This window comes from Pantherophis guttatus, chromosome 1 (assembly GCF_059756535.1).
Source record: "Pantherophis guttatus breed Tessera chromosome 1, ASM5975653v1, whole genome shotgun sequence".
Taxonomy (NCBI): Eukaryota; Metazoa; Chordata; class Lepidosauria; order Squamata; family Colubridae; genus Pantherophis; species Pantherophis guttatus.
Window position 1 is genome coordinate 57,212,613 of NC_142063.1, and position 12,877 is coordinate 57,225,489.

General features: G+C 35.7%; 1 protein-coding gene across 2 annotated transcripts in view; it reads left to right on the forward strand.

Moving 5' to 3' along the window:
* Positions 1–12,030, forward strand: part of SLC25A21 (solute carrier family 25 member 21) — a 263,467-nt gene extending 251,437 nt beyond the window's left edge. For both annotated transcript variants that reach the window (XM_087874625.1, XM_034418043.3), the window contains 4 exons: positions 3,143–3,307; positions 6,006–6,187; positions 7,335–7,387; positions 10,199–12,030. In XM_087874625.1, coding sequence (XP_087730751.1) covers positions 3,143–3,307; positions 6,006–6,187; positions 7,335–7,387; positions 10,199–10,260 — 462 coding nt within the window. In that variant the 3' untranslated portion in view covers positions 10,261–12,030. The remainder of the gene's footprint in view (positions 1–3,142; positions 3,308–6,005; positions 6,188–7,334; positions 7,388–10,198) is intronic.
* Positions 12,031–12,877: the final 847 nt, after the last annotated feature.

Here is a 12,877-nt window from a genome sequence, read left to right on the forward strand (position 1 = left end):
GTGGTAGAAAATCCTTTCCTAATTTTTTTAATTTAAAAAATACTAGCAGGGCTTATTGAAGGTCATGGTAATTGGCAAGGTAGTTTTGCTGGATTAATTTTTAGGGTAGCTACAAAATTCACTTAATAAGAATACATAATTTAATAAAAGGTTATCCACAAATTTATTGACAAGCAAAATGATGAATATACTAAGGGGCTTTTTTTTCTCTTGCTGAAGCCAGAAAAATGAATAGTACAATCCGGACTAGATTAAAATTTATCAGTAGGGTCCTCCTTTAAGTACTAATTAACTAGTACCGAAAATTCAAATTTATTATTTTCTGATTCATATGTTTCAAGATGAGCTAAATACTTAGAGGACTTTCTCTAGCAAATCTCTGCAGCACTCAAATATGATCATAGCAATATAATAATTGCTATCATGGGACTCAGTGGTGGGTTGCTACCGGTTCTCCCCAGTTCTTGCTAACCGGTAGTGGAAATTTTGAATAGTTCGGAAAACCGGTAAATACCACCTCTGCCTGGCCCCACCCCCAATCTATTCACTGCCTCCCGAGTCCCAGCTGATCGGCTAGAAGGAAAAAATCATGGCTCACTTAACAAAGAAGAGGGAAAAAAACCAAGACACCTTAGCTTTAAATTGAAAAGCCAAGAAGCCTCCCAACTGATTGGCTAGAACTGATCCACTCCTTGTAAACCGCTCAGTGGTGGTAGATTGGCAATTGAGGTCAACCTGCCTGAAAGAGGTTTCCGATGCTCTCGGTGGTGGCAGAGTGGCAAAAAACTGTTTAAACTCTTGCCGCAGTACTTCAAAGGGCCGCCCTACAGCTAATCAGCGGTAAAAGGCAGTGTGGTGGTAGACCAGTGCATTCCAAAAACAAATAGGTAGATCGGAACGCTCAAATGGGTAGACCGGAGTGCTCCAAAAACAAATGGGTAGACCGATACGACTCTGCAAGTAGTTAAAAGTCTGGTAGACCAGTACCTCTGCTAAATCCTAAAGAATTGTTTGTCACATGACCATCAAACCATACCCACAAAATAAGCCATGCCCACAGAACCGGTAGTAAAAAAATTTAGAACCCACCCCTGATGGGACTATGTTAATTCCTCTAGGAGTTCAAAACAATATGCTACAAATGGGTGTTCTCTCTTTCAAATGGTAGAATCTCCCTCAAACTTAGTTTGACTCCTGGTAACTACATAAAGACAACCTTGTAGTTCTATTGACAGTAGTGCAGACATGACCTTCCACTACTACATTCTGGGGTGCATTTTTTTTACTTCTCAATTTGATCTACCACCTTAGTATTCCCTGGTAATCTTCCATCCAGTAGAAGGAATCTGATCCTTCTTAGCTTTTTCAAGATCAGTCAAAATTAGTAGGATGCTGCCAACTGCTTTTACTCTTCCAAACAGAGATAGCTTGAATTGAGAGTGTCTGGTTTAATTCATGGCTCAACTAATGGTGAGCTTCCATAACTAAGTCAAAGTCTCCTCTCTCTGGGCCTAGACAACAGGATATTCACTTCTTTACACTGGTTTTTACCAGACGAGGTTATAAATACCTGGCAAACGTATGTAAATAAAAATGAAGCAATATATTAAAAGAATATCCAACCTGACTGTCACCTGAATAAGCAGAAACCAGATGACTTTGATATGGCAAGATTTATTTGAGTGATTTATTTCAATGATATTTTGTCATTAAACAAATGAATACATGATGACATTAGCATCGTTTAAAGAGCTGTAGTCAAAATGGTCTTTATTTCCCTGCACAAGCATCCTTGTGACAGTCATGTTTTGCCTTTCTAATGAAATATTTGATTACACAAATATAACTTTAATGAATAACAAAACTAAGCAAATAAAACCTTGATAGAAGAAAAAATATTTAATTTGGGGCTAGACAATTATAAAGAAAATCTTCCACACCAATGCATTGGCTGGGGTTGGAATTTTGAAAGCTTTGAAAACTTAGATATTCTAAGTATATATCAGTATGATGCATAAACCTCCTAGCTGGGGAAATACAGGAAAAAATATGCAGGCAGCCATATGTGGTCTTGCAAAGAAGTTTCTAGATTAGAAGTCCCAGCTTGCACAGCAGTATATGCCCACTTGGAGTAAACCTGGGCTTTGGCCATGCATGAGGCATTAGCCAAAATGTGCCCAAACTGAGCTTTATTGTTTTTATTGTTAGCAGGAGTGCTACATGGAGCATGGAGCATGGAGCAAGTGCAACTGGGCTTGAATGCATGCTGAACCTTGTTCCAAAGGTGCTTTTTCCAAAAGGCAACTGGACTTTTTTCCTTTGAAAATGTTTTCGTTTCTCATCCAAGAAGCTTCTTCAGTTCTTGGATGAGAAACAAAAACATTTTCAAAGGGAAAAAACAAAGTTGCCTTTGCCACTTGGAACATACAAGGAATAAATGGTAAATAGGATGGGTTAAATGAATGAAAGTCACATAGATCATTTGCCTGTCTGTGAAATTAAGATAAAGAGGAAGTATCTAAATGAAGCTGGTCTTGCTTTGCCAATTAAACAGGGAAGTGAAGGTATAGGTTTAATGAAAAGCTAAAGTGCACATCAGAAAATGTGAATTGGTTCATCCTAGATTATTTTGGATATACATGAAATCAGAATCCACTGACTCATAATATTCAATGTTACAGTCCACTAAATGTTACTAAAAGAACAAAAAATGAAGTTGGTGAAAAACTGTGCAAGGTCTAGATAAATTATATCAAGGAGGAAAAATATTAGGAATTCAAAATGAAAAAATTGAAAATTATAAAGTAGGAAAAAGAAAGATGGAACCATTCAGAAATCGAAAAATGAATGAGGATGGGATAGTTAAGCAGAACTGCTTGGAAAAAGTTGTTTTACAGACGTAATGTAAGCATAAATTTATTTATATGTACATGGGAAAAGAATGAATAAAAAACATAATTGATTTCATTGCTCATGATGAAAAATTAAAAGTAACGACAGATACAAGGCTCTACTAAGACAGGAGAGATCCAAATTCAAATCTGTTCCCAGACAAGAAAACTCATTTGAGTGATTTAAGCCAGTTAAGCACACTATTGAAATATTTATAGATAACTTTTGTCTTTTGCTTTATTTTGTATAGCAACCATCCACCTTTGCTAAAGCTCATCAAATTATTCAGGCCAATGGGTGGGGTCTGAGTGGACTCAACAAAGGGCTGTCTGCTACTTTGGGACGTCATGGAGTTTTTAATATGGTCTATTTTGGATTCTATTTCAATGTGAAAAATATCATTCCTGCCAATAAGGTATGTGTATTATTTTAAATTCTTTCCCAACCTATCTGAGATACAGGTATTGTTCCAACTTTTTTAACAGTTGAAAAAACTGAGAATACTACTGCTGAGACCCAAATCTTTCTATAACTTCCATTTTTCCAAAGCTGGCCCTATGGACCTTCCAAAGGTAATAATAGTGCTCTCACATCTTACATCTAAACCCAAGATCTCTGTGACTCTTACCGTACTTCCTTTAAGAAAACCCGAAGGTCTGACTCTTTCCCCCTGGCACTGGACCAAGAAGTGATTTGAATCCACCATTTGAACTGATTTTTTACTCCCAACATGATCATTTATTACTTATTCTTGTACTGGCTGTTATTGCTTCTTTTAACCTCCTGTAAGCCTCCCAAGGCCATCAGCAAGTGAGTAGCCTTGAAAATTAAAATTATAATGATAGCTAACATAAACAAACATGTTCAAGACATTTAGTTGGCTCTAGTTGGATCTAAGAGGGCAAATGGCTTGTTTTAAGGCTACAGAGTGCATATGTGACAGAGATGGACTTTTTAAAAACTGCACTATAGTATTACATAAGATAAGTTAATGTACCTGTGAACAAATGAATTTCATCGGAGCCACAAATGAGTACACTAAGCAAATGTTACCTAGTGTTTGAACTCCAAACACCCTTTAACTTCTATTTGCCCTTTAACCTATAACTGCATTGTGCTATATTTACTAGAAGAATATGTCTATCAGAATAATGAAACCGTTGCTATGCTCACAAAGGAACATAAACAGGAGGAGGCAGGACCTCCATATAGGAAGAATTGGAAAGTAGGCACTATCTGTGATTCTTGAAAACTAGATTTGCATTGAAACTATTGTTTCATTGAAAATTGAGTCCTGGAAATACAAATTCCAGTATTGATAGATCCAATTGTATGTGTCTTTTAGAAGTTAATTGGGACATTTCCAAGCCCAAATGGTCCCAATACCATTTGTATGATATGAAAAATGTATTTGGTTTGAACTTCAAGGATTGTCCATATTTGTTCAGCTTTTGAGAATTGAGGAGCACACCAAATCTGGTATCCTCTTCCATGAGGCTACTCTAAGACATTTTTGTCTATATTGTGCCCTACTATGGACTACAACAACTGTCATCAGCTCCAACTAATATGGGCAATGTGAGGGCAATGTGACTTGGAGTTCAACCCATCTGGAAAGAGACCAAGTTGGGAAAGATTGCATTGAAGGACATTCATTCAGCAAATTACCCCATACCAGTGGTGGGTTTCAAATTTTGTTACTACCGGTTCTGTGGGTGTGGCTTGGTGGACGTGGCATGGCTTGGTTGGTGTGGTTTGGTGGGCGTGGCAGGGGAAGGATACTGTAAAATCTCCATTCCCACCCCACTCCAGGGGAAGGATACTGTTAAATCTCTATTCCCTCCCCACTCTAGGGGAAGGATACTGCAAAATCCCCATTTCCTTTCGATCAGCTGGGACTTGGGAGGCAGAGAATAGATGGGGGCGAGGCCAGTCAGAATTTTTATTACCGGTTCTTCGAACTACTCAAACTTTCTACTACTGGTTCTCCAGAACTGGTCAGAACGTGCTGAAACCCACCTCTGCCCCATACATTTGAAAGACATGTAGGGCCTTTTCGATAGTTGCATGGCACAAAACGGAAAAAGAATTTTTCAAAGTTGTATAATAGGCTCCACAGGAAATTTAACATCACAGAATTCACTTGAAGTTTCCAGTATTCACACACATGAGATTAAAACTTTATTAAGGAAATTTTATTCTCAGTAAACTCATGTCCTAGGTAGGAAGGCCATCTGAGAAAGCATGAACTGCTGGATTGTGTCAGCACATGCAAAAAGCTGTTGTTTCAAGACTGGCTTTATTGTACAGCTAATTTCTGAATTTTTCAAAGCAGGGCAAAATTGTAGGCTTTGGACAAAATGTTTTGTACATTCTTCAGCCAATTAGCTTCGTGAGTTACTACTGGTCCTGATACAGAAAGGCATAGAAATCTGCTCTGCAATTCTACCGTTGCTGGATTGTTAATAGCAGGAAGCCAGGCCCCCTTGGTATAGTGCATCAGCTACACGCAAAGCTAAATGTTTTTTTTTAAAAAAAAAAAACCTGGAGGAGGAAGGCAGCAGACTGAGATTAGCCTTTATTTAATTTAACATTTGGGGGTCCAATGCACAAATGAGCATTTTAGTAGGCTTCATGGTGGAAGTTGCTGTCATTTGTAAAATATTCTGGCCAATTAGCTAATAGTGTGCTTAGATTTCTCCCGTTTTGATACAGTAATACTAAGTACATTGTGAAGCCCAATTATACAAATCATCCCCATATGCCGTACTGGTCTTTCTTTTATGAGCTGTGTTTATAAATCCTGTGTGAGGAAATGTGTACTTCAGCAATTTAGACCATGTGTAAAAACATAGCCAATCAGATTGTCAAGAAAAGGAGCCCTGGCACTGGAAATTCTAATGCGTTCCACTAGAATAGCAGGAGTGTGTCGTATCATGCAAGCTTTCTGATTAAATGCATATTATTTCATAGTCTTTAACGAATTGAAGTGCTTCTGTTCCTATTTTAACTTGGTTCATTTTATGTCAGTCATTCTGTTTCCCCAACCCATCGTCTTTCTTTTCCTCCTCTTTTCTCAGCTATTTTGTTGGTTTGCTTGTTTGTTTACCCAGGATCCAACATTGGAGTTTCTGAGAAAGTTTGGAATTGGGTTAGCCTCAGGAACAATAGCCTCAATTATTAACATCCCTTTTGATGTTGCAAAGAGTAGGATTCAAGGACCACAGCCTGTGCCTGGAGAAATCAAGTACAGGACCTGTTTTAAAACGATGGCAACCGTTTATAAAGAAGAAGGGTAAAGTATTCATTTCAGTAGTAAATATCCAGAATCTAGCTTGTTCATAAAATCATATTGCAGATTTGCAATATGCAACATTGCAGATTTAATTAGTCCCTAAAAACTCTCTGCATAGTATTTGTATACCAAACATTTTCAAAGCTTCACAATTCAAAATGTACATATGAAATTAAAAGAGAATTCTACTTTAGCCTGAGTTTTCTGAATTTTCATTTAACAAATTTCTGATTATATTGTTCTGAAAAGACTAGTGTTCTACAGCAGACCATTCAGTTTATACACCTTAGTATTAATTGGTGCATTGGGACAAGGGTGGGCTTTCACCCCCTCCCCCCAACATCAAGGTAGCCTATATTTAATTGTTTCAATTGTAAATACTAAAAACATTCTGCTTCCCCAAACTGAGATTGAGGAAAGACAGCTTGTCACCATCTTTCAAAGTGGAGAAAAGCATACAGAGATTTCTGCAAACTCTCTCTGCAAAGAGGGTTACTGGAAGCCAAGATATAAGAATGGCTTTGAGCAGATCTAGAGGTCATAATGAAAAATGTAGGTTAAAGAGCTCCTGATTATTTCTGGATTCACATTATACAGAATGAACAGAAAAAGCTCTTTCATATATCAAAAAGGGTACTGCATCAGACTTCAGAAGAATCAAAGTCATCCTAAGAACTACTTCAGAGAATGCCACTCTTCCTCCCACTTTTCTAATTTTCTGCAAATTTTTTAGTAAGTATTCTACCCTAGCCTATAGAGGAATGAGACTGCAACATCTGCTTGTTTAATGAACTGGTATACAATTGAACTGGAACATGATCTTAGTGTATTCATGGCATCGATATAGCACCAGTATTCCAAACTTCATGTATGCAAATAGTTTAAAGTGAGAACTCAATCACAACATAGTTAAATGAGAGCCATTAGAATTGTACATGTTTCAGAAAGGATAGAAAAAAATGCTTTCAACCTTGCATGAAGGCAACACTTCTCTACTATTCCCTAAAATATTCTGTCAGTTATTCAGTATGTTGCTTTTCAAAGAAGCACATAAGCCAGCTAAGTCCAGGTTTTGTTGCAAGCTGAATGATAGGCTGTTAAGAAAACCCAATCAATGTAACTATCATTTTTCATTGTTTTTTTTCAGATTTCTAGCTTTGTACAAAGGCTTGGTTCCCAAGATCATGAGGCTAGGACCAGGTAATTCTTTTCTCATTCACTATTAATGCTATCATAATTCTATGTATATACAGTAGTACCTTGGTACTCAACTGCTTTGAAACTCATCAAATTTGATACTCAACACATTTTGACATGAAAATTTTGTCCTGGTACTCATCATTTGTTTGGTACTCAATCCACAAGCTAGAACTTGTTGGTGTCAGCTGCCTTGTTGACTCACTACATTATTCCTTATGGGGGAAATGTGTTTGGTATTCATCATTTTTGGTACCACTGTAGTTTATTTTTATTCAGTAATTTCAAACTCCAAATATGTAGTCAGATTGGTACTATGTCTCTTATTATGCACCAAGACAAATTCCTTGTGTGTCCAATCACACTTGGCCAATAAAAAATTCTATTCTATTCTATTCTATACTATGTTATTACTGTTCTTGGTTTCTTTCTCTCCCTTAGACTTGCTCACTGCTCAGTCAACAATACAGTAAATAAAAGCAAGAATGTAGGAAAAATATCTGGTAAAAGGATATACCCAAACCCTATTTGCCAGATGTTGAAGCAGATTTTAGTTTTAACTTACCTTCTTTCCATTATAGCAAACCTGTAAAATCAAGCAGATATCTTTTGGCAGGTGGTGTCATTAGCCTATTATTTTATTCCAGCTGTTGTATAGGCCTTTAATTATATATACAAAAGTTAATGGGTAGAAATGAGCACACTTAAGGAACAGTGGGAAATGGAGCACTGGGATATTTCTATCCCAACCAGGGGTGAAATGCTCCCGGCTCGGACCAGATCACCTGATCTGGTAGTGATGGCGACGGGTGGTTCAGAGAACCGGTAGCAAAAATCCCTGCACCCCCAACCATGCCCAGCTGAGCCGCACGATCATCAGAGGCTTTTTTTTTTTTACTTTTAAAAGCATTTTTTCTACAACCTCTTCCTACGAAAAAATGCTTTAAAAAGAAAAAAAAAAGGCTCTGATGATCACGAGGCTCAGCTGGGGTCGTCAGAGGCTTTTCAAAGCATTTTTTTCTGCAACCTCTTGGCCGAAGAGGTGGTTTAAAAATGCTTTGAAAAGTCTCTGATGATCCCAGTTGAGTTGCCTGATCGTCAGAGGCTTTTCAAAGCATTAGAAAAAAAATGCTTTGAAAAGTTTTTTTTTAAAAAGTTGGCCACGCCCACCCAGTCATATTACCCCACCACCACCAAGCCATGTCCACAGAACCGGTAGTAACAAATTTTACATTTCACTCCTGACCCCAACCCTTTGGAACATATACCCGAGATTGGGTGCCTGAATACATTCTTCCAGAATATAGACCTCCCTCCAAATAGGTGGATTCTCAGGACTCTCTAGCCAACATGGCCATTGATAAAGGTTCAGATCCACACATTTGAAAGGCACAAAGTTGGAGAAGATTGTCTTAGTAAAAATATTATATATTTTTACTAAGCCTGAATTTATTTATCTGAGCCTGAATTTTAAAAATTGGTTCAAATGTTATTTATTTACTCATTTTGTATACAGACAGTCCTTAATTAGGACCAGAAGCTGCATCATTGGGTGATGTGGTCATAAGTTAAAAAGAAACAAAAAACACATGACAGCACCACTTAATAACAGCAGTTCCATAAGTCCCCATTGCCAGTGAGGACCATTAAATAAGGCCCTCATGTGACTGTTACTAGCAACTTCCTACTAGCTTCCCTGTTGACTTTGCTTGTCAGAAGCCAGCAAGGAAGGTTGCAACTCACAATCATGTGACTGAGGGATTCTGTAACAACCGTAACTACAAGGAACTGTTATAACCACTACTCATTCAGTGCCATCATAAATTCAAACAGCTGCTGTATGAGTGGTCATTAAATAAGGACCACCTTGCTCTCCAGATTATGCATTATTAGCACGTGAAGTTTAAACCAGAACCAGCAAAATTAATTTCATTTATTTCTCTCATATGAATATTCCGATGTTGGTTGACCACAATGGTCATTAGATTAGATTAGATCAGATTATATAATGGGAACTGGAATTATCTTCCAAGGATAATAAACTTCCAGTTCACTTTGTCTTTGATCAGCTTTGACGAAGACCGCAAGGAAACTATTACCACCTTCTAAATAAACACAGAATGTTTTTTTCTTTGTGTTGGCTTACTCACTAGCTAATGAATATCATATACAAAGGCGTAATCTCAAAAAGATCTGTCAGAGTGTTTCATTTGAAATACCTATTAGAGGTGAAGTATACAAAATAGTTTCTCCTAATATTTTTACAATAGAGATTCCCTTCATAAAAAGTTTATTCTATCCAGGAAGTAACTAATAGACATACCTAATTTTTTCCACAAGGGAAATTCACCCAGTCTGTTGTAAAATGACAGCTGGATGAACTTGGCTTTAGACTCATTGAAGACATTTATGCTGTGGTTTTAAGAAAGCTTTGCTGCATTTGGATGGCTTCTCCCTCATAGTACATACACATTGTGTGTATAATACATATTGTGTGTACAAATTTCTGCACTAAAATATGATATGTATGGAACTGAAAGAAAAACCATGAAAACCTATTTGATTTTCCATCAAAAATATGCATGATTCAAGTAAGCATAGAAAATTTGCCTTTTGTATTTTAGTTTTTAAAACATTACATAATCTAATGTTCTGCATTCGTTAAACAAATTCCCATCAAGCTGCCTGCTTCTGCAAGAACCAAACATTTCTTTATTTCCAAATAATGTCAACTGCTGATATAAAAAAGTCAGAATTCCTTCCATGATGTGTTACTTGTTAAATTTTGTACTTCAAAACATTCTTTCTTTCTAGGTGGTGCAGTGATGCTGCTGGTTTATGAATATGTTTACGGGTGGCTTCAAGAAAACTGGTGACCAAAAGTACTAATTTCAGACTGAAAATAATGTAAAACAATTCCTATCAAATAAAAAAATATGTGCATCAGCATTTATAGGCTTAGAAAAGAAAGGGATAATTGTTCAATGGTGGAAAATGAATGCCCTTGGTTACTGAAGGCAAGTAGTAGTAAATATTCTTCAGGGGGAAAAGTTGATATATTTCACACCCAGATGCAAATACCTATCCCATTAAGTATTTTAAAAGAATATAATGTATGTCTGTCAAGCAAATTAAAAGTGTTAATTTGAACTCTCTCTCTCGTTGACTCATTGACTGAACAAATCTATTGTTTAAGATGCCTGCCTAAAAACCAGGAGACTGCAAATTCTAGTCTCACTTTAAAAGCTGGCTGGGTGACTTTAGGCCAGTCACTCTCTCTTTCAACCAATTCATATCACAGGGTTATTGTTATGGAGGAAAATAGGAGGAGAAAGGACTATTAGCTGCCCTGAGTTATTTATAAAAATAACAAAGGCAGGGTATAAATAAGTAAACATTATAAAGTTGTTATAAATTGAGATCTTAATTTTAGAGTCCAGTCTTATATTGAGATTTCTGAATATGGTAATCAGGAGAGTTAAACTCAGAATTGAGTACCACTAAATTTAATTGGAGTTGCTATCATGTTTGATGAAGTGAACAACTCATGATATCTGGGCTATCAGATCAGGGCTTCAAAAATTCAGATGACCACTAAATAGCATCCAAATAGTTGGATGGACTTATACTTCACTCAAGTACCTGTAACTCTATTACTGCTTGTAATATTAAGCATGCCCTCCTGACAGATGATTGTATTACATACTACTCGGAGCTGCTATTGAAAATTATTCCAATGTTTTAATATGTGTTTAATAAATTTTATTTTAAAAAAAGAAAGAAAGAAAATTATTCCAAAAAATTGAAGGATGATTCTCATCCTTTTTGAAGTGGGACAGTCAAATTATGCATTGTATTCCATTCATTCTGCATCATCCTTGTCAGTTCATGTTTTACTCAAGTTGAAATACTTTGGGGCTTTAAAACTCTAAACAACATTATCATTTGGTATTTTAAAATTATTTTTGAAAGACCTGCTTACAGCCCCACCATTATGGCCTTTAAAGTTAACAAGCATTAGAGACAGGTACTTGTTAGTGGTAGCTCCTACCCTTCAAGTTTCCTCTGTACAGAGAACAGTCAGGCTATGAAAACTATTCTACTTTTCTGTGGCTTCTGGTTTTAAGGTTTTTAATATTTGCTGTCATCAAATATTTGAAACTGTATTTTGTTTTATGTAAGATTCCTCTATCATTTGATACTTCATATTACTGGTTTATAATGAAAACTGTATTCAGAAGACTATAATGCTGAAAGATGGCTATGAAATATAGATCTAAAAAAACTGTGTCTCAAAATTTCAAAGAAAAATGAGATAATTGAATTCTTTTTTTTTAAAAAAAGTAGTATTTTTATAATAATGCTTGAGGCATATTATGTCAAGACAGCTGGAGATATTTTAGCATTTTAAAAGATATTTGTGTTGACATAATCATGTAAAAAATTTGCCTAGATTATATTATACTAGCTTTTTAAAAATGTTCGTAAGTAATTGATGTCAACAAAATGTTTTGTTATGTAGTAAGTGTTTCCAATGCAGGAATTAAAAGTCTTCAGAGGAAATCTGATATTTCTCTATTTTGTTGTTGTTGTTCTTGTTGTTAATTTAGCATGTTCAAAATTCAAAAATAAAATACATTTACATATGTTGCTTTTAGCTGTACTTTGTTTCCAACATGTCTTTAAGTATATTTTCAACCTCATCTTTCAGTAGAATAAAATCATTTGATAGTAACCTCAACCCCAAACAAATGTTACTTTTAATGACTAGAAAGACTTGCTTTTCTGCCTGGGCCTACAACCTTTGCAGAATGTGATAGAAAAAATGATTAGTATTAATCATACTGTTCAGATATAAATCTAACTTCTTTCAGTAAGATGACTTTTTAATATAATAATTTTACTAGAGATTATAATTAAAAAATTAAAAATTGCAAACTAAAAAAAATAATAAAATAAAAATACTGCAGAAAATAAAAATAAAGAATAAGGATATAATAAAGAAAAAGAAAAGAAATACCTTCATCTCAACAAGTATAAAATGTTTAGTAACTTGCAGTATCGTCATTTTTAAAATACAATAAATTATCTTATCTTCCCATATTAGATGTCTTATCTATATAGGTAGTCCTCGATTTACAACAGTTCATTTAGTGACCATTCAAAGAAACAACAGCACTTTAAAAAGTGACATTTGACCATTTTTCACACTTATGACTATTGCAGCACCCCATGGCCACGTGATTTACATTCAGATGCTGACTCACATTTATGACAGTTGCAGTGTCCTGGAGTCATGTGATTTCCCCTTTTGTGATCTTCTGACAAGTAAAGTCAATAGGAAATCAGATTCACTTAACAACCATGTTACTAATATAACAACTGCAGTGATTCACTTAACAAATGTGGCAAGAAAAGTCGTAAAATAGGGTAAAACTCAACAAATTTCTCACTTAACAACATAAATTTTGGGCTCAGTTGTGATCGTAAATT